The sequence below is a fragment of the Mus pahari genome, chromosome 5 (genome assembly GCF_900095145.1).
Source record: "Mus pahari chromosome 5, PAHARI_EIJ_v1.1, whole genome shotgun sequence".
NCBI lineage: Eukaryota > Metazoa > Chordata > Mammalia > Rodentia > Muridae > Mus > Mus pahari.
Genome location: NC_034594.1, coordinates 108,869,173 through 108,891,996, shown reverse-complemented (window position 1 = coordinate 108,891,996; position 22,824 = coordinate 108,869,173). Strand labels below are relative to the sequence as shown.

The following is a 22,824-nucleotide window of genomic DNA, read 5'->3' as shown; positions in this document are numbered from 1 at the left end:
ACCTTAGTTTCTGTCCGGCACACAGGTGGCCTGAGTTGAACGCTGAATGTCTTCAGTCTGCTCGGGGTTGGATACTGCACGCAGAAAAAAGCATGGGAGCACTGGCAGAACTGAAGCAATCCCAGGGTTTAGTTCATTTTACATAGCTGACATTTCAAATTTGGTATCAACACATACAAACAAACCATGGTTCCCACTTGGGAAGGGGATGGTTGTATCTCCTATCATATCAGCAACGCTGCTAATATCATATACACACAATACACAAGCTGGCGAGGGCGCATATATAGTTCACTTGGCAGAGTGCTTGCCTGGCATGCACAAGGCCTTCACATTTGATCCCGGGCACCACAGAAATTGGGCACACGTTTTAGCTACAGAATTAAAAACAGAAGAATTCAGAATGAATTCAGAAGTTCAAGGTCACTCTTGGCTACAGAGATAGACTGGACTCTATAAAACTCAAATGAATAAGCAAAAAAACCAACAAGACCCAGAGGGAACTGGGTGGTGGTGGTGGAACATGGCTTTAATCCCAGCACTCAGGAGGCAGAGGCAGATGGATCTCTAAGTGAGAGGCCAGCCTGGTCTACAGAGTGAGTTCCAGGCCTACACAGGGCTCATGCTCAATGGCAAAAGTTCTCAGCTGTCAGACGGGGTTTTAGCAGCAGTCCATCTTCTTTGACACATATTTACTTCCTTGGACAGTGCCAGGCATAGGAACCAGTCTTGCTTGTGCTCTACCACTAAGGTGCGCCCCAGGCTCAGTAATGCCCTCTTCAAAGCTTGCTTTCATCCCCAGACAACAAGAGACATCACAGCAACTGCAGGACACTGCAGACCACTGAGTTATTCTTAAACAGATTTAATTATCTGGATTGCATAGGGGACAGTACATTTAAATTTTCGCTATTTCACAAACTGTTTTTTGACGTTTTATTAAAGGTCTGCTAACTCTGCCCACCATCAGGCTTATGGCTATAGACAGTGAGGAAAACAAGGGTTTGCAACAATTTAGGAGAAAAGTGAGCCAGAGCCTGTTGTTCTGCTCACCAGGAAGTCTTCCTCTCTGCAGAACAGGGGGAAACTGGTATGGGCTGTCCACAACCAGAAAGACTGATGAAATTACATAGATGGCAGAGAAATCCCAGGCAGGCCCAAGGTTCCCCTCAACTGATACAATAGAACTGAGCCTCTAAGATGATGGACCACATCTTAACCAAACTTCCCTGTCAATTCCATTATGATAAAAGCATTCCATAGGAGAGCTGTCTTACATCTGGATTTGGGGACCACTTCAACATTCTGAGAGCTTACTGAAAAAGAACATGGCTTGAAGGACTGGCTCTGGTCTTCTTTATTAGTGGGGCATGAAGGCACAGGCCCACCCAGACAATAAGGCTACAGAGTCTCCTAGAGCAAACACACTTCTGCTGCTGCCTGCCTGGGAAGAAACAGAAGCAAGCAACCCTTCTGGTTCTGCAGGCCCACAAGGTAGAAGGGCAGAAGAAGCTGTAGTCTAGTGTTATAATAGGACCAAGGATTTATTATTCCACAATATAAACTGTAACATTTGATACATTCTACCAAAAAAAAAGAAGAAGAAGAAGAAGGGGGGGGGACCAAGTAGGGAGAAAGCCAAAATACAGCTGTGGCGATTACTTACAGCGCAGTCTCTTTCTACATCACTAGTGCAGTGACACCAGAAACTAGACATTTGCTTTCTGTACATGAACCAAATGCTAAAGCACCAACACACTGTTTAGAAGTTTGTTTTGTTTTAATTCCAGCCACTGAAACCAACATAGAAGTTATTGCTGAGATAAATAAACCTAGCCTACCAGAAAGGAAAAGGGGAGAAAGAAAGGAACAAAAACCCCAAAGTAAAAACTTAAAATCCCCCAATGTGGTGACAGACCTAAAGGAGCGCGGCTGCTCTGTGAAGGTTACTGGGATTCTGGTGCCCCTGCTGGGCTCTGAAACTGAGTTGGACTCTTCAGCCGGCATATCCCAGGCAGAAGTACAATGTTATGCTGTACACAAAAGGTGCAAACTCCAATACCTTCGAAATCAGTAGAGACCCCTGCAAAAAACAGTCAGCATTTTAAACTTCAACAACCACAAACAGCTTTTAAGGAAAAAATTACAAAAAAGTGTCAAAAATTTTTTAGTTGTTTTTTTCTTTTTTTCAAAGAGTTCTGGAAAAATGATCCCATAAGGAATAGAAATAGCACCGTGTACAGGCTGGCTCGACCCCAGCCCTGTAGCTTTGCTGAGATTGAAGAAATCTTCTTTATTGGAGTCCTGAATTACATGAAGTGAGTGTGTGTTTTGTTTTTACTTTCGGCTTGGTGCGTCCTTCCCAGTACAGCGCACACAGATGTAGTCTTCCTTCTCTGCCATCTCTGGAGAGACACCAACACAGACCTGGTGAAACCACTGATTGCAGCTGCCATCACACTGGACCCAGTCCACCTGGTTACAAAGAGCAGGGAGATGGGGGGTTCAGAGGAAACAATGCCATTCAAAATCAGGCAGGCCGTCTGCCACTGTCCCCGCACTGGGGCCTCTGGCACAACAGCTAACCACAGGAGTGTAGCTGGGAGGCAGAGAGTCACTCTTCAGGTTGTGCCTGCTTTGGGGTAGGCAGTGCTGCCCTGTGACAGTAAGCAAAAGGGCACTCACTCCATCAGCATCCCTCCCACCTTCTGAGCGCCGGGACGGTGAAAGCTGGAGGAGCGAGAGAAGGAAAAAAGGAAGAACGAGAGTTTCTTCAAGAAAAGGAGGAGACCCAGGACGATGTTAAAAGCAGAGATTATCAGGAGGGGAGAACTGAGCAATCCACTCAGATCAGCTCAAAGCAGACAAGCAGAGGAGAAAGACCCAAGGAGATGAGGTGTAGCTTACAGGGTTTCTCAGTTAGGGGGGAGCACGTCCTCTATGGCCCAAACCTCACTGACCTCATCTCCTTCTGGCTGCAGGCAGCTCACCGCTGGACAGATGGCATCTTCATCCTCAGAGTCCTCCTGTTCGGAGTAGGATGTGTCTGAGGGCAGGGAATGAGTTTCGGCATTACGGACTAAGTCATAGCTACGCTCTCTTTCTAACTTGAAACTGTTCATGTCCTTGGGGTGACTCAGTTTGATTTTCTTCTTTTGGGGGGTCCGCATGTGTTTAACTCGATCCCACCGCTCACTGGGAAGGCCTTCTCTTTCTGGGCGCCTTTTCAGTTTTCTCTCAGGACTGTTGATTGCATCTCGTTTCCCTCGAAGGCAATCGTTCTGGGTGGGAGATGGCAAATTCAATGTTAGCTTTCAGTTTGCCCATTACTAAAACTGAACTAAAGAAAAACATGCAAATGAGAAACCAAATGATCCTGGAATACACTGCATCCTAACCGCTGCCACCATCTCCACGGCCTCAGCCTTCACAGCTAGCTTAACTCCCTTCGCTGAGCACTGGTGGCGAACTGGGGATACCAAACTTCAAGGCAACCTGAATATACCAGCAGAGGAAAGACATACACAGACCCTCCTTTTTACCAAATCCTTGGGTGAGTTGCTGGCTCTGCTAAGCATTTGTGAAGGCTATCGAAATCTAACAGGGGTAAGACGACTGGGTTGGCTGTGATCAATCTCAGGGTACCTTTCATAAGGATCTTTTCCCTTGTGGCTTCAGTCTTCCCTGGTATGTTTTTTATCCTGATTATACTCTCAGGCATTGTGTGTGAGCTCCTTACAGAGCTAGAAGTGAGCAGAAGCTTCTTAACAGTGCTGAGACAGACACGGGGTATATATCACCGGGGCTGGGGAGATGACACGGGGTATATACCACAGGGGCTGGGGAGATGACACGGGGTATATACCACAGGGGCTGGGGAGATGACACGGGGTATATACCATAGGGGCTGGGGAGATGACACGGGGTATATAGCACAGGGGCTGGGGAGATGACATGGGGTATATAGCACAGGGGCTGGGGAGATGACACGGGGTATAGCACAGGGGCTGGGGAGATGACACGGGGTATATAGCACAGGGGCTGGGGAGATGACACGGGGTATATATATAAGCACAGGGGCTGGGGAGATGACTCAGCGGTTCATGTGTGGTCTGCCATAAAAGCAAGAGGACCCCAAATCCATGTCAGTACTCAGAGGCTATGATGGCTCGTCTGTGTTTTCAGCCTTGCGAGGCAGAGGTAAGGGACTCCTAGAAAAAGTTGGCTAACAAGAACAACCTATCTGTCATCTGCTATCTCTGAGCCCAATTCAAAGATCCAATCTCACTATCAGGTGGAGAGCAATCCACAATTCTACACGTCAATGTCAGGAAATGAATTACAAGCATGTGTGTGTGTGTGTGTGTGTGTGTGTGTGTGTGTGTGTGTGTGTACCTGTACATACACATGTGAAAATATGCATATATAAACATACCACAAAAAAATACACACGAAAGGGGCAAGGGAGACATTACAGTTTCTGTCAGGATCTAGGATAAGCAGCCTCTACAGCTGCAGTGCTGGTTACATTTACCTACAGGAATAATGAGAAGCATCTGTTCTCTAGCATTTTAAAAATATTTATTAACAAAAGACCCTTTCAGCTGCAATTATATTTTCATCCTTATAGCAATGCTTCTACAGAGGAAAATATGCCTACGTCTCAATATTATCATTTGGAAGCAATAAGAAGAGTTCCCTAAAAAGAAAAATTTAGATGTAAAAATTCAGGACCGAAATCTAAGCTGTGACACCCAAACTGCTGCCAGTGGTGCCCAGTTTCTGTCCTCTTGTAGAACAGAGCTGTGCGGTAGACAGTTTGTGTGCTCTTGTGGCTCAAAGACACAGCCACCTTTTTTGCAAAATCATTAGAAGGACACTGCCAAGCACAAGCTGCACATCTTGGGCTCACTCACCTTCTCACTACCGGATCTAACTGGTGAGCTTCGGTCCGCTTGCTGAGCAGAGCTTGGCTTCGTAAGTAGAGTCTGATAAAGCTCCTGAATTTCAGGAAGGGATACCTGGAGCAACTGGGCTTCCATCAGCAATTCATTCACTTCTGGACTCAAACCTGTTAACGACCACAGCCAATTAGAATAGGAACAGAGACATTTAATACAAGCACTGGTAAGCCTGTCAGGTACAGAAGACGGCCTCCACTCCGCCTCCCACCATTCCTCCCTTAGCTGCAGTCGGTTTGTCAGGTCTTCTTATGCACCTAACCCACAGAGCAAGGGTAATATAGATTCCCTAATGTGTTACAGGGGAAACACCAACTCCATCACAACTGACACATTTCACTAACACCTAGAGCATGGAGGACTGCAAGGAGCTCAGACCATGTGACTGACACCCTGAAGTAAGCAGGCTGAGGCTGGAGATTCCAGTTGAAACTAGGCAGAATTCTAAGAAATGAGGACTATGATTGGTGGTACACACTCATAATCCCAGCACTTCAGAATCAGAAATAGTAGGATCAGGAGTTCAGCTACACAGGAGTTTGTGACCAACATTAGCTAACCTCATCACACGCACTCACGCACGCAGAGGAAAAAGCAACCTCAGCACTTGGCAACAGGAACATGGACCAGAATTTTAAGATCATTTTCCAGGGCTGGAGAGATGGCTCAGAAATTAAAGAGCACTAGCTGCTCTTCTAGAGGACCTGGGTTCAATTCATAGTACTCACATGGTGGCTCACAACTGTCTGTAATTCCACCCCCAGGAGATCTGACAGTCTACAGACACCTCATACACATGGTACAGACATACAGGTAGGCAAAACACCCATACACACAAAATTAAAATAAAAAACAAATGTTTAAAAGAGGTAATTTTGACTAAAGACTAAATTTAAGGCCATCCAGAAGGGAAATGGAAAGAGGTAGATTTAAAATATAAATGACTTTCAATATCCTCCAGAAGTTGCAAACAAGGTCATCCACGACTTAGCATCTGCCCTAAATACATGGTGCTTGGTGCTAGATGGCACAGGACTAACTCTTATCCTTAAATGTAGTCAAAATAAATCAGAATAGGTATCCTTTGCATTTATAGATCTTCAAATATGATTTATAGATCTTTCAAACATTATTAGAAAATATACAGTAATAGGTCTTCCTTGCCTCGAACCCGTAATCATCCTGCCTCTGCCTGCGTAATGCTCCTGGTACACACATGTAAAACCATACTTGCTCTTTAGGATACCAGATCATCTATTATAAAAACCTAGGCCAGATGGCATTGTATTATCTAAGAATAGTATAAAATAAAATACAAACCATGGAGGGGGATACAACTCTGTCCAGTAGAGAAGGGAGAGTGTAAATATGAGGTTCTGTTGTCCCAGTCATCGGGCAATGAAAAGGATGTTGTGCCAGGAGGCTGAGACACCTGATGAAAGACAAACACCTTATTTCGAGGCTTTGTTTATCTATCTATTTATTTATTTTTATTTTTTTAGTAAGTCTCCTCTGGCATCTAAAAACCGGCCAAACCCACCCTCAAGGAAACAAAGCCATTCAATTTTCTAAGTTAACTCAGACTGACCCCAGAGAGGTTGGGAAACAAACTGTTTTCTCTGCAAGAGAGCAGGTCATACCACCTTTCAGTGCTTGTGTAACTCTTTACATGACAAATTACTCAGAAGGCATGTAACTGTCATGAGCTGGACGTGGTGGCACACACCTGTAATCCTAGCACTTGGGAGGGAACAGGAGGATCAGAAGGTTGAGGACATCAATGGTTCTATGAAACCCTGTCTCAAAAACCAGTCACAACTTTGTCCTTTCCCTTTATAATCAAATTAAACTCTCAGAACACCCCTGGTCAAGAAGTGCCAGGAACTCTGCTGCTGGCTCCCCAAGCAGCAGCAAGTATTTAATCAGGTGCTACTCAGAAGCCTGCAGAGGAAAAGCTCAAGTAGACAGGTCATTTACAGTCCCTGCACCTGTGCTCTGGGGGATCACCTAACTGGAGCTGTCATCAGTCAAGCAAAGGAATCCTGAACCTTTCCTCCTCCACCTTGGTGATGCTGGGGCTCAGACCCCAGGTAGACATACTAGACTTATCTATCCTCAAGCTGTTGAGAAAGTTGCAGGGCCAGTCTGGTCTAAACTCCTGTGCTCAAGTCATCTCACGCTTCGGAATAGCTAAGGGTGCAGATAAATAACACTATACCCAGTTTGTAAATATCTGTTACAGAAATATATTGGGATAGGGAGCCATCAAAATGGCTCAGCGGGTAAAGAAAGAAAGGTGCTTTCCATTAAGCTTAATGACCTAAGTTCAATAACCAGGACTCACAGGATGAAATGAACTGTTTAAAAAAATTAAAGGGTTGGCTCAGAGTTAAGAGCACTTCTTCCAGCAGAGTCCTGGGTTCAATTCCCAGCACCCACAAAGTGTAACCCCAGTTCCAGGGGATCCAGTGTCCTCTTCTGACCTGTCAGTACCATGTACACACATGTGGCAAACATGCATACACATAAGTAACAAATCTAAAGAAAAAGGAGGGGAGTGACTACTGCCATTCTAACTGCACTCTCCTTACCACCACTCTTCCTGCAGCCCACACACAGGAGCCAAGGGAACCTGACCACCTGCAGGGTAACTGGTAGAAGGATCTACCTCTCCATAATAAGATCGTGAACAGGGGAGACAGTTCAATTTATAAAGTGTTCCTCATGCAGAAGCATGAAACACCTGAGTTTGATTTCCAGCACCTACACTGAAGCAAGCAAGCAGACAAAAACAATAAGCTAGGTATGGTAGCGTATATGTTCTTAATCCCAGCACGATGGAGTAGGGGACAAGCAGGTCCTTGGAGCTCACTGGTTGGTCAGCCTTGGATTCCAGTGAAAAAACCCTGTCTCAAAAAACCAAGGTAGATAGCTCCACAGAGGCCTACACACACAAACGTGCAAATGCATCTGAATTCTGCAAACATTATTCTCCCTTAAAGGACAAGCAAGGTTTCCCTTTCCACCCCATGACTTACATGAAAGGAAAAAAGAAAATTCAATCAAGCAAAAATTTATATGCATAAAAAGTATATGCATAAACTAACCATGCATACAGACTTACAGAAAATGAAGTAGAAGAATTATATATTGAAGAGATATACAGGAGCACAACAGAAATAGCATGTCTGACAAAGACACCTCAGTGTGGGGGTGCAATTCCGTTTGGTTCCTCAAGTGACTGGTGCATGAAATCCTACTTTCAGTCCCCAGTACCAAACAGTCTCACATGCCACCCACAGCCCCAGCACAGAGACAGGACACTAACTGAAGATCACATACAGAAAATTCAAAAACCATTTGGGCCAGCTGAGAACTTTGCTCAAAAAGCAAAAAGCAGGGCCAGCAGGATGGTGTGCTCCCTAAGCCTGATGATCAGGCTTGCTCAGAACCCACAAAAGGAGAAGCGGGGGCCGGGAATGCCGGGGCCAGGAGGGGATGGTCTCAGGAACAGCCACAGCAGACAGAACCAGAGCTCTGCCGACCACAGAATCCCAGGAAGTGCAGGCTCACCTTCTCTGTTGCTGATGGCTGTCCTGCTGAGGCTGCCCATCTGCTAGACAACAGTCCAGAACCCACTTGGTCTTGCACAAGTTTTAGATTCCCTGAAGAAAGCAGCTGCTGGGCTCTATGTTGCCAGTTCACGGTTCTTTCAATCATGTATCGGAGTGCATCTCCTTCAGGAAGACGAACTCTTATACGCTGTAGGGAGGCCAGCAGAGGCAGAATTTTCTCTAATGGAGGCTTCTCTGACCTCCGACAGTGAGGACAAAGCCAGATTCGGGAGCTTTGTGAAATACTGGGTGCTGCCACACAACTAGTATGGAAAGCATCCCTGCAGAGTTCACACTGAATCATGGGAGTGGCTGGAGTCTTCTGACACAAGCAAACTTTCATTTCTACATCTTGGACAGGTGACAACAATTTCTCTTCATTGGCAAATCTGAGAGACTGCAAAGCTTCCATCTCTCGTAGGCGAGCTTCCCCAAGAGTTGCCATCTGAAAAGGAGTTAGCCAACAAAGACACTGTCACAGATAACTATCACTCCTCCACAACTCAAGATCCTAAAAGCTAATTAGATGGGCTGCATTCCAGTCCAAAGCTAAGCTACAATCTACTATGGTTAAGTGAACGGGACAGCAAGATGCAAGCCAACAAAGTCTATGGTGAGACCCTACTGAGATGAGACACAACACACTGCTCTGCACATAGTAAATGCAACTATTTACTCAGCAATTATTTAACGTGTTGCACCACCTCTTAAAGTCCAACCTGTAGATTTATACTAACTAGAATATTTACTTCGCTGAAAATGTCTGCTCACTTTGGACCTTCTGTACTATAGCCATTCCCTTAGATTCTGTGCTCTTCTAAAAAGGAGTGGTAGCTCAAGACTGAAAGTGTGGCGCTCAGAAGGCAAAGGCAAGAGGACTGAGTGCAGACTGAGCCTCAATCCAGCCTCAAGCAGCCACTGCACGGTGGCCAATCTATGTCTTACTGTGGTTCACTGGTAAGGCACCCAGACACAATGAACACAGCAATAATAGGCTATGAAATTAGTATCTAACAAAAAACAAACAAACAAAAAAGAAAACAAATAGAAAACCATCTGGAACTGGGATGCAGCTAATGAGCTCTTCCCTAGCATGCATGCATGAAGCACTGAAATCCATCCCTAGCACTTCATAAAGTAACTGGGCATGGTGGCACACGCCTCTTAACCTTACAAAGAGGCTTGAAAATACATAGGCAGGATCAACTTCAGTCTTAAGACTGTATGATATTTTGAACACATTTTCTCTAGACACCACTTACAAGCTATCCATAAATGGAACTTTACAAGATCAGACCAAGTGCTTACTAGACACTAGGGATCTGTCCAGATTAACTGGCCAACTGTCTCAAGGACAAGCACCGGGAGAGAACAGATACACAGGTGAAACACATTCTTTAAGAACCAAAGCAGATTCAGCAGATGAAATGTATTAGTCATAAGGATAGAATGAATTCTCCATTACTTCTTTTCAGATTTTCAGTAGATACACAAATAAAGAAGTTTTTTGTTTTTTTTTTGAGGGAGAATAGGTATAGAAGTAAATCATAACAAACTTAAGGTATATTAAAATAACATCTATTTTTGTTGAATATAATGTTCATAGAGATAGTTATGCATGTATACGTTATGTATTAACAAGGTCCCCTCACACAGCTCAGCAATGGAAAGCAAATGAGGACCATAGCATACTCATAGACTATGTTCTCACAGCCAGGAGCAGACACTAGAGTCTATGAAAGATAACGTATGCAAAGCCCGAATAGGAATTCGTGTATTTCAAGGAGAGAACCACCACTTTCAATGAAGCCTTCATAAAATGAACTACCTGAACAGTACTCAGGTAGCAGTCACATACAAACATACTATAAGGGGAAAAAACAAAAACCAAACTTTCCATAGATTTGACTGTCTTTAATAAAGAACAGACTCTAGGTGTCAAATTTATAAATAAACCAAGGCAATTTTATGTCAATGTCAGATAGCTACTAGAGAAAACACTGAGGTCCAAAGACGAGTCCATTCAGTCTAGTTCCACACAGTCAAGTTTCAGTACATGTTGTGCACTGATGTCTTGGTCAACAATGGACAGTATAATCCAGAGATCCTGGTAACACTATATTGTCTACTGCCATGTAGACTATTTTGATACAGACTAGTTTGAGTTGGTATGACAATGACTAAACTAACCAACAACACATTCCCCAGAATGTGTCCCACTGATCTGTGACACGTAACTCCATCCTTAGTTATGCTCCACATTGTGGCGAGGGCCTTTACCCACTGATCCAGCTCAGAAGCCCAGCGATCACACAGCTGGGTCCTTTCACCAAGACACTCTGCTCATTAAACGTCAGCCAGACACTGCTGAACCTTCTCGGGCACTATCTTCAATCAACAATGCTTACAAAACATGGGCAAGGACTCAATTATTGAGCATAACTTTTTTTCCTAAACTGTTTTTGAGATAGCATCTGGTCCTGTAGCACTGGTCTGCAACTCAGATCCATCTGCCTCTGCCTCCTGAGCGCTACCCCACCCAGCTCCTAGATGCTTTTGATATGTCTCCTGTGGCAAGTTAACTTTGCAGTTTCACCTTGTGGCAGCCTTGATCTCCTTAGCTAGTACTTCTAGATAATCCATAAACACTCTCAATATTCAAGGCTCAGGCTGAGCTAGGCATGGTGAGACACACCTTAATCCCAGCACTTAGGAGGCAGAGGCAAGCTCAAGGGCATTATGGTCTACATAGTGAGTTCCAAGACAACCAGGGCTACTGCAAATTTTATGCACTTGTGGGGATGTTTTGTGTTTTATAATTTTGCAGAATTCAGGCACTCATTAATGCCAGGCAAGGGCATTAACAAAACAAAAACAAAACAGACCTCACTGACTCTATCCTCAAACTTCACGATTTTCAAAAGTTCTTTTGGCAAACTCAAGTACTTTTCAAGTTATTCTGCTAACCATGCTGCTATTCCTACCTAGTCCTGAAAAGGTAAGAAACTACCCTTCCCCAAAATAAAGCAGAAGAAAGCCTGGTACGCACAGCTGCCGCAGTCTCTTTGCTCTCCATCAGAGCCCTCTCCAGATCACTCAGGCTCTCTAACTTGGTGCTTCTCTTCTTCCCACTCGGCAAGGGCTCCTTCAACTTTCTCTGTTTCCTTTTCAGCCCCAAAAGGCCAATGTCACACCGAGGGCAAAGAACCTAATGTAAGAGAGAAAACAGAGCCAGTGGTGCAACAGATTTCAGATTAACCAAGTTAAAGGCCTGAGCAGTACATGAGTGTCTCTCACAGTCAATCGTTTTCTTTGAAGCATGCTGCCTCTAAAAACTCTACTCACAAGCAGGCATGTGTAACACACACACACACACACACACACACACACAAAATGATTAAACAAGAGAAAAAAGGGGACAGGAGGAAAAGCAGACTCCAAAAACATAGCCTTTTGATCCAGATTTAATGAAATGGGTTAAAATGATATACTGATTCTAATGATAATGCACAGCTTACAAAATATAAAAATACTCTTAAGCTTTCTATGAAAACTTGGTGAGGTCATATCTCAGGTTTACTAAAAATGCGGGCTGGGGAGATATGGCTCAGTGCTTAAGAGCATCGACTGTTTTCCAGATTCCAATTCCCAGCACCCATAAGGTTCACAGCTATCTAACTCCAATTCCAAGGGACAAACTTTAGATTCCATGGGCACTGAACACAAATGGTACCCAGATATACATGCAGGCAAACCAGCCATACACATAAAACAAAGGTAGTGAATCATAGTCAGGACTGGAGTCTAATTTGAGCATAAATAGAAACTGTTACACAGCCAGGTATGGAGGTGCACACCTGGAAGCCCTGAACTTAAGAGGCAGAGCAAAAGATTGCCATAATTCAAGAATACCTGAGAATAGAGAGAGACTCCTATCTTACACGCATACACAAAATCTAATGAAAAAAATGTTCTCAACTATATCCTAAATGAAGCCAGAAAACGTTCAAAAGTTGCTAAAAATGACTCACAATTAGACTGATTCAATGAGGTCACTTTTGCATGCTATAAACTCATTCAAACTAGAGATCAAAGTTCCTGCACACAAGATCATTGCAAACTTACCTCTAACAGAGAATATGTAGAATTCTCAGGCAAGAATGTTTTAGCAGCACATTCTTTCCAAGCATGAACTTCAGCTACTAACATCTCCAGTCGTGGTAAAGAACTCAGATGTACTGGGATAGCTCGGCCTCTTGCAACAAGTTCAATGAGTGTTTCTAACACTGGCACTCGTCCTCCTGCCTAATAAATTAAGAAAAGAATACTTCTACATAAAATAGGAAAAGTATACTTCAGTCTAGCTCATGGTCAATGACTTCATGGTCATGGCTCCATGACTTCAACATGTTAAATTCAGCAAGGGTGGGCAAACACTTAATGCTAAGCCTCAAAGGATAAAAAAAAAATGTGACACAATTATCTTTTATCTGTTTAATTAAACACATCTATAAATTTTTTATACCTATAAAGTCCCTCACGTTGGTTCCTATGAGCAGTATTCAAAGAAGTTTATCTCAATAGAAATATTTGTACTAGAGCGAGCCTGACTTGCATTTTTTAAAGATAATATTTTATTCCAATTCACTTGTCAGTGATGACTTCCTAAAACAATTCAGTACAAATTACAATAACATTGGGCTAAAAATCTCAATGTTTCTTAAAACATCAGTACATATAAGAATAATGTGGAAAGCCCATTTACTTATATATAATTTCCTGGTTCTCATCCCAGACATTCTGATTCAGTATGTCACAAATAGGTCCATGGGATAGATATAAAAGAGAGAGGGAACATGAAGAGGGGAGGGACCCACTAGAGATGTCTAAGGAATGGGAGAAGAAGTTGGGGAAATTGTCAAAGAAGGATTTATAGAACTGTGCTGGGGGGAGATGGCTCAGAGGACCCAGGCTTGATTCCCAGCCTCCACATGGAACTGCAGTTCCAGGGGACCCAATACCCTCTTCTGAATTCCTCAGGAACCAGGCATCCATATGACGCACAGACACACATACCGTCACAACAGTCATACATGTGATAAATCTAAGAAAGGCTTTAATACATTTATGAACTAAATGGCAAGTGAACACACTCAGGAGAAACAACCACACACCAAACATCACAGCCAAAACCAACACAGAGATGAGGGACAACAGCTCTAAGAAGCCAGAGGAGAAAGCATGCAGGTCGTAGTTGCACATGACTGAGAGCTATTGCACCGTTAGCATCAAGGGCCACAGACACCAGGGTGGGAGGACTGTAGCCTCCTGCTCCTGCTTCTGCCTGCCTATTCCTCTGCTCACTGCTGTCAAACTCTGAAGGCCCTACCCAGGCATGTCCAGGTGGTAGCAAATCACACTAACAGCAGACAGACTCAGGATGTTGTATTTCCTTTTCAACCTACCTGCAATGCATCCACATCCTGAACCCAGTCTCTGGCTCTTTGCACAGAATCCTTCAGGACTGTACCATTGGGCAGGTAGGCAGGGATCTCCTCCATCTCTTTGACAGCTGTAGCAAGGCTACTCAAAGAATGCCGCGGCCTGTGAAATCAAAGCGGAGACATTTCCAACTGCACAGACATTTCACAACTGCACCTTTCTTTCGTCTCTATTTTTAAGATTTATTTTATATGTATGAGTATTTTTGTCTGCATGCACATGTATGTGCATCACTTGCCTGCCTGGTGTCATGGATCCCCTGGTACTGGAGTTACAGACAGTGGTGAACTGCCACATGGGTACTGGGATTTCTAGAGAAGCAGCCAGTGCTCCTAACTACAGAGCCATCTCTCCAGCCACAAACTGCATTTTTCTTATAGATGAGAAAAGACTAGGAAGATCATTGTAAAGAAATTCACCACCAAAACAAAAAAAAACTGAATGGCACTGATCACTCCATATCAAATTGACTCATTTCAAATGATCAAGCTATTGAAAGTAGGTATGGTTTTCATCATTGTACGTGCGCATGCAGGAGTGCCTTGCAGAGAGGGCACAGGCAGCCCTGGAGCTTGTGCCCAACACCAGCGCAGGGGCACCTTTAGCAGCTAGCTGAGCCATCTCTTCAGTCCCAGAGTCTAGAAACACAATTAGTTCTACATGTTCCTGATTTTATGAAATAAAGGTCTAATGCAAAAAGTAACTTACTAATATTAATAACTGGTATTTATTCTATGTTAAGCCAAATAAAATGTTAAGAATCAAATAAACTAAGAAAATTTAAATTCTCTAAAACATTAACACACTCAAAGCACAACGGCAAAAAATTCCACACCCTCTCAGCATAATGACCACTATCTTAAGAACGCAAAACAGTCCCTGCAACCTAGGCTTTTTAATGTCTATGCTGTCTACTGAACACATAAATATTTGCCACAAAGAAGGAAGGATTAGAAAATGACTTCAATGGTGGTGGTGCACGCCTTTAATCCCAGCTCTTGCGAGGCAGAGGCAGGCAGATTTCTGAGTTTGAGGCCAGCCTGGTGTACAGGTGAGTTCCAGGGCAGCCAGGGCTACACAGAGACACCCTGTCTCGAAAAAACAAAACAAAAAAAGGAAATGACTTCATTTTCACCGATGCACAGATGCCTATCACACTTCTACCTAAGGTCTAAAACAAATGAAGCATCCAGACCTACCAAGCAAGAGGAAAAATAATAATTTCTACTGAAAATATTCTGTATTACATTACTGTACAGAATGAACACGTCAACTCTCAGACATTTGATTTGTCTTTCATGACTCTGGATTCTATTTATTTTGCATTTATTTATCTACTTTTTTATTTTGCAAACTTTTTCCTTCTTACAATGTTCATTTCCATCTAAATAATTTCATAAATAGTAAAATAAGAAAGATTTGGGGGGGGGGGGCTGGAGAGATGGCTCAGAGGTTAAGAGCACCGACTGCTCTTCCAGAGGTCCTGAGTTCAATTCCTAGCAGCCACATGGTGGCTCACAACCATCTGTAATGAGATCTGACGCCCTCTTCCGGGGTGTCTGAAGACAGCTAGTGTACTTACATATATAATAAATCTTTAAAAAAAAAAAAAAAAAAAGATGTTTTTTTCTCTTATGAAACAGGACCTCACTTACTATGTGGCCAGGCTAACCTCAAACTCACCCGCCTCTGCCTCCTAAGAGCTTGGGTTAAAAGTATGTATCAGAAACCCTGTAACTTTCATTACTCATGTTTCAAATCAAGCCCAAACAGATCAGCTTTTTGCACAAGTATTCTACAAGGACAGCAAATGTTTATAAGCACTTGCCAAATAGTGGCTTCTCTCTGTCCTACACTTTAAAGTCCATCTATTATCCAAAGCTCTGGAAACTGCCTTGTGTTTGTCTACCTTGCTCTAAGGAGACTCTTGGCTTTGTCGTCCCAGTGCTCTGACACTGTTAGCAGCTCCTGCAGGCGGGCCATAGCTTTCTCCACAGCAGAATATGGAGCCAGCCCCACCCCTAAGTCTATGAGCCGTCGCATATCATCCAAAGAAAGGGAGCTGGAGTCCAGGCAAGCCTGCTGGACCTCTTCTAGCCATCGGGCCTGCTCTAAGCGAATGCGCATCTCAGTGAGCTGTGGAAGCTCAACATCAAATTCAAAGCTGACATCCAGCAACTCCTGTAGCTCGGCAGCGCTAGGCATTTCCTCAGACAGTAGTTTTTGGCTTTGCTGTTGGAAATCTTCCACACGATTCAAGAGATCCTAAAAGACAAAGGCAAAAACAATTTAAATCATACCATCAAAATACAAGTTCAGCAGGGTAGTGGTGGTAGGCAACTTTAATCCCAGCCCTCGACGGGCAGAGGCAGGCTGAGTTTGAGGCCAGCCTGGTTTATAGAGCAAGTTCCAGAAAGCTACACAGAAAAACCCTGCCTCAGAAAACCAAAAAGAAAAAGAGGTGTAGCTTTCTTTACCAAGCCATGTTATGTCAGTAATAATGTGAGTAAACAAAGCAACATAAATGACACCTGAGAGCCAAAATGGGGGGGTCATAACACAAAATTTATACCAAATGGCTGGTGGTCACTTTTTCTTACTTTATTTATTTTTTTATTTTCATCAGTCTGTGTGAGTTTCTGTGCATGTGCATTCAGGGGGTATCTGCACCTGTTCAGGCATTCACACTTGAGATGAGCAGAAGAGGGCATTAAGAATTCCCTGTTTCTCCAAGGCGGGTTTCCTCCCTGAACCACACAGCCCTCACATTTTTTCAGCAAGGAAGCCAACAAGCCTTAGTGATAATCCTGCTCTGGGTTTGGAACTGGTGTTAGAGGAATGCACAGGAAATTCAACCTCTGGTCATACTGATTGTGTAGCAAGAGCTCATAACCATCTCTCCAGCTGCAGACTTACTATGGAGCCCAGACTGGCTTCATACTTACGGCAGTCCTCCTGCCTTGGGATCTAAATGTTGAAATTCTAAGTGTGGTTCACCACGCTAGACTCAGTGGTCACTTTCACAATAAAAATCTCAATTTCGTCTTCCTTTTAATGTAATCTCCTTAACCACCCACTATTCCACAAACAAATATTCAAATGTTTGTAAATTATTGGCTCAGAGGTCAGGATCACTTGCCACTCTTCAAGAGGACAGAGCTATAATTCCCAGCCCCCATGTCAGGTGGCTCACAACCACTGTTAGTTACAGATTTAATGTATCTGATGCTCTCCTTTGGCTTTTGCAGACACACACACACACACACACACGAAATAACAAATTAACCACCAAAGAGCCAACTGACCAACTTAATGGTCTCAATTGAGTAAATAAATATACCCGAAGTCCTACGGATCTTTATATGGTTACCTTTAGCAATGGTGTCTGACTAAGGACACACGGCAGTGCATACAGCTGAGTCACAAACTGCCTAAGTTCATTCACCGTCAGCTGAGTCTGGGACTTTCCTCCACCAGACCGATACCTAGAGAGACAAGGGCCCGAGAAAGCCATGAGAACACACACACTCTTTACTCGGAGATGCCAATGGGTTCCTAGGTTCAGGTGCCACAGAGTCCATTCCCATACAGTCAGAAATAGATACCTTGTTTGCCTTTTGCCATTAAGCAACTGCTGGGCAACAGAGGCACACTTCTCTGCATCCTGCGTGACTAGGCGAAGGTGACGCAAAAGATCATTGTCTGGGAATTTCTTCATTTCTGATTCTTCAATCAAAGCTTTAAAGCTGACAAGACCTAAAACAGAACAAGTCGTCTTTCCTGTGATCACGCTCATAATCACTGTTACAGAGTAGGGGAGGCTTTCTGTCAATTCTTACGTAGAAATGTAACACAAGTAATGTTTATCTGATTGGGGGATGGGGAGTAGCCTGACAAAAAGGGTACTTAGAGTTGGGTCTTCAGGATGTAAGTTTAGAATTTTTTTTAAGTGAAAATCTGATTTGTGAAAGAAAAGTAATAGAGATTCTACTGTGGCTTGCGTAACCCACTGTGTGGTCTTTATTCACTTTATGGTTGACAAGACAGAAACTGGTGGTGGTGCTCCCTTGCCCTCAATGAGAAGGGAGGAGTGACCTGCTCATCTATAGAGGACAGAATGGAGTCTGGAGGGCAGGCTCAGCAGCTAAAAGCACTCAGTGTTCCCAAGGAGGGCCAGGTTTGGATCCCAGAACCTGCATGAAGACTCAGGAGTCTGTAACCCGAGATCCAGGGACCCAGCGCTCTCTTCTGACCTCTGTAAGCACCCATACAAACAAGGAGAATGGCTGGAGGTGACGTGACCCAGCCGCTAAGAGTACTTGTTATTAAAGAGGACCCAGGTTTGGTTACCAGCACCCACAGGACAACTCACAATCATCCTCAACTCCAGCCCTCTTCCTGCCTCGGTGTTTATCAGGCACACAACAGAGTAGATTCATATACAAACACATACATGCAGGCAAAACACATACATGTAAAACTCTTCGTTTTAAAATAAAGAAAAAGTAATGGTAAGTGCCAGGGACACTAAACATTGATTAGAACGAGGAAATGTTAAGCCAACATTTCACCGACATCTTAATATTATATTGCATTTCAAAGAATCCATTTTAACAAAATACATAAAATTGCTATTATTTTCTTAAGATTTTTTAATTTATTCATTAATCTATTTATTTTGGTTTTCAAGACAGGGTTCCTCTGTAGTCCTGACTGTCCTGTAACTCAAAACTATAGTCCCGACTACCTGCCTCTGCTTCCCGAGTGCTGGCTTTAAAGGCGTGTGCTACCACATCTGGCTTGTTTATTTATTTTTAAGTGTATGGTGTTTTGCCTGCATATATCTCTATACACCATAATATGTATGTAGTGGTTGGGGAGGGCAGAAGGAAGCACTGTATCCCCTGGGACTGTAGTTATAGATAGCTATGAGCCGCCACGTGAATGACTGGAATTGAACCCAGGTCTTCTGAAAGAATAGCCAGTACGCTTAACCTCTGAGCCAACTTTCCAGCTCTATTTTGGTTTTTCGGGTTTTTTTTTTCTTTTCTTTTCCCGTTTGTTTTTTTGTTCTTGAGACAGGGTTTCTCTGTATAGCCCCAGCTGTCCTGGAACTCACTCTATAGACCCGGCTGGCCTCGAAATCAGAAATCTGCCTGCCTCTGCCTCCCAGGTGTTGGGATTAAAGTTGTGAGCCAGCACAGCCCTGCTTTCTATTTGTTTTTTTAAAAGAAGTTTAGTTTGTTCTTTATTTTTACTACAAGGGGTAGGGTGTCAAAGATGGGAAATGTGAGCCATGGTGTACATATGGAGGTCAAAGGTCAACTCTGTCACAAGGGTTCCAGGGACCTAATCCAAGATCACTGGGCTTGTGTGGCATGTACATTGAGCCACCTCTCTGGTCCCAAAATCATCTTGTGTAACCTATCTACCCACGTATCACTGAGCTGTTGAGGCCATCTGCCTCATCCATCTTGGTTAAAACCTTCTGCCAAGGACCTGGAAACTTATTTAGATGTAAGGATTAAGCAGGAAACTAGGCTATTTCTTTTTTTTTTTTTGGGGGGGGGGTTATTTTCGAGACAGGGTTTCTCTGTGTAGCCCTGGCTGTCCTGGAACTCACTTTGTAGACCAGGCTGGCCTTGAACTCAGAAATTTACCTGCCTCTGCCTCAGCTTCCTGAGTGCTAGGACTAAAGGCGTGCACCACCACGCCCGGCTAGGCTATTTCAAAATGTTGGCTGCAACAAAATCCAACTAGACTTTGCAGCTTATTGAGTCCCACTTTCTGCATTACTTACTTTTCTTCTTATTGATCTTTGCTTCCAAGGCTTCATTCACATTTAAGGCCCATTCATTGTAAGACTCTGCTCGAAGCTTTAATGCATTCATCATCGGATAGAGATCATCCAGAGTGTATCTATACCTGGACACAGAACACAAGCAGCAATGAGATAGGACAGTGGAAAAAAATGGATGTTATATCTTCAACCTTCAGAGACCTATATAATAGAGATGTCATTGAGCTTTTGACTAAAGATTCAGTGCGGGCTGGGAAGATTGCTCAACTGGTAAAACAATTTAATTACAAGAACAAGAACCTGAGTTTCATTCCCCAAAACCTATGTGTGGTGATCTAACTAGGAAGGGCCCCCATAGGCTCAAATATTTGAGTGCTTAATCATTAAAGAGTGGTGCGAATTGACAGGGAATCATAGGTGTATCCTTGATGGAAGTGTGTCAGTGGGACTGGACTTTGGTGTTTCAAATGCTCAAGAAAGGCCAATGTCTCTCTCTTTCTTCTGCCTTTGGATATATAACCACATTCACACATAAATATGATCGCACATGGATGTACACATGCCAGGGCATCACATGCACACACAAAATAAATAAATGATTATATGCTTTCCCAAAGGAAAAAAAAAACCATCCTTACTTACCGCAGGTTATACTTATATGGGGGGCAGGAACACAATTCTTTCACATGATGTAGGCAAACAAGTAGGCCAGGTTTACAAGAGCAGGAGATGGCAGACATGAAGCATGTAGTTTTGCATTTTATACACTGCCGCTCATCATCTGGCAACAGCTCAAAATCCATTCTTTCAGAATCAATTACTCCCTAAAACAAAATCAATATTAGATGATTTGAAAGGATAATACAATCTTAAAGACCCAAGAAAATATGCACTGAATTAAAAGCCTTAAAAGTTCATGAGCACTATTTAGAACTATATAACCGGGCTGGAGAGATGGCTCAGCAGATAGGAGCACTGACTGTTCTTCCAGAGGTCCTGAGTTCAATTCTCAGCAACTACATGGTGGCTCACAACCATCTGTAAAGGGATGCCCTCTTCTAGTGTATCTGAAGACAGCAACAGTGTACTCACATACATGAAAAAAGAAAAAAACAAACAAAACTAGAACTATATAATCTAAAAATAACAATACCACATTATTCTACTTGTCCAAGGAGAATCCTTATTTGGGTAAGGCAGGTCCTCAAGTCTAACCATTTCTATTTGAGCATTAATAAAACTGTTGATAAATTAATACTGCTGTTAGCAACCTTACACCAAACTTACCTTACAAAAAAAATTGGGGCACAGAGAGGTAGAGAGCTAAAGACACATGCTTTCTATCACAAAGGAAAAATAAACACTGGCACACTTGCCTACAATGCAGAGAGAGCCCTGGACTTGATCCCTAGCATCTTCCTCAAGACACAAAGAGGCAGGCCCTCGAAAGAGGACTCTAGGATTAAGAAGAATGAACACTGCTCCTGTAGATGACCTTAGCTCACAGCCACATGTACCTCTCGCTGCCGCCAGAAATCCAATGCCTTCTACCAACACACATACTTTACAAACAAAATAAAAATGGGAAAGGAAGGAAGGGAGGAGGGGAGGTAATGTTTTACATTAATATTTTAATAATTTCTGACAATTACACATTAAATCAACAATGACAAGACAAAGTTAAAAAAAAATGCGAATGAACAGATTTTTTCATGATCACAGAAAAGGACTTCTGTGGTCTGGAAAGAGCTGATGTTAAAGAAGACCAAATACCAACTCTGAATTTGCATTGAGAATGTAGAACGTATAGTTTATACACTATTTGAACTTGTAAATTCCACATTCCACAGATCAAGAACAGTTTTTCAAGTTGCAGAAATTAGCTACCATTATTTATATATTTTTGTTGAGAATTTTGTACCAATGTATTTTAATTACATCTACCCCTACTACAACCTCCTCCCAACATACCTTTCCAAGGTTTATGTCCATTTTTTGTTTGTTTGTTTGTTTTTATCACTCCCACATACACAAGAGTGTGGGGCCATGAGTGGAGGACAGGACAGGGCAGCCTCCCACTTGACCTCCTCCAGCAGCTATCAGCTGCTGAGAGATCTTCAGCTAGAGCAGGACCTACCCTGTCAGGCTGGAACTCTAGTCTTAGGCAGGTATTCTACAGGTAATCACTAGCTAACATTATTGATGTAGACCTTATCAAGGCACTTAAATCCACTAGGCATTGCTTTCTCCAACAATAAAATATCAGGGGACAATAGATATCCTGCTGGTGGTCCATAATGAACTCCCAATAGACAAGATCCCAGTCCTCTATACACAGTGGCATATAAAAAGAAATGATTGTTTATATATGTGGTTGACCCAAAAGAATCAAAAAAAAAAAAAAAATCTACTAAATCAAAATCTTATCAGCAAAATGCAAACGAACTAAAAGACATAAAAATAATTTTTAAAATAAAGAACAAAGCTAGGCGTTAGTAACAGCAAAATGCAAACGAACTAAAAGACATAAAAAAATATATATTTTTTTTAGATTTATTTATTTATTATATGTAAGTACACTGTAGCTGTCTTCAGACACTCCAGAAGAGGGAGTCAGATGTCATTACATATGGTTGTGAGTCCGGACCTTCAGAAGAGCAGTTGGGTGCTCTTACCTGCTGAGCCATCTCACCAGCCCAGATTACAAGCTTTTAAGTTTTATTATGTGTCCTACTTAAGACATTATGCATAATAAAGAAGCAGAGTCACAAAGATTTTCTCCAGTATCTCATACTTTTAAATACAAATGGCCTCAGGATCATTTTAAGTCATTTTTGTTTGTATAAAACACAAGTCTATCTCTCTCCTCCCTCTCCCTCTCTCTCTCTCTCTCTCTCTCCCTCCCTCTCTCTCTCCCTCCCTCTCTCCCCCTCCCCTCTCCCTCCCT

The 22,824-nt window shown here is 43.0% G+C and overlaps 1 protein-coding gene across 1 annotated transcript in view; it reads right to left on the bottom strand.

The window, feature by feature from the left end:
* Positions 1 to 1,761: 1,761 nt before the first annotated feature.
* The window catches only part of Kdm5b (lysine demethylase 5B), a 69,550-nt gene continuing 48,487 nt past the window's right edge, over positions 1,762 to 22,824 (bottom strand). The window contains exons 15-27 of the mRNA XM_021198914.2: positions 20,520 to 20,701; positions 19,878 to 20,002; positions 17,683 to 17,833; positions 17,448 to 17,562; positions 15,987 to 16,342; positions 14,041 to 14,179; positions 12,701 to 12,880; positions 11,625 to 11,783; positions 8,535 to 9,020; positions 6,282 to 6,393; positions 4,917 to 5,071; positions 2,961 to 3,281; positions 1,762 to 2,475 (exon numbers count right to left, since the gene is read on the bottom strand). Coding sequence (XP_021054573.1) covers positions 2,338 to 2,475; positions 2,961 to 3,281; positions 4,917 to 5,071; positions 6,282 to 6,393; positions 8,535 to 9,020; positions 11,625 to 11,783; positions 12,701 to 12,880; positions 14,041 to 14,179; positions 15,987 to 16,342; positions 17,448 to 17,562; positions 17,683 to 17,833; positions 19,878 to 20,002; positions 20,520 to 20,701 — 2,619 coding nt within the window. The 3' untranslated portion in view covers positions 1,762 to 2,337. The remainder of the gene's footprint in view (positions 2,476 to 2,960; positions 3,282 to 4,916; positions 5,072 to 6,281; positions 6,394 to 8,534; positions 9,021 to 11,624; positions 11,784 to 12,700; positions 12,881 to 14,040; positions 14,180 to 15,986; positions 16,343 to 17,447; positions 17,563 to 17,682; positions 17,834 to 19,877; positions 20,003 to 20,519; positions 20,702 to 22,824) is intronic.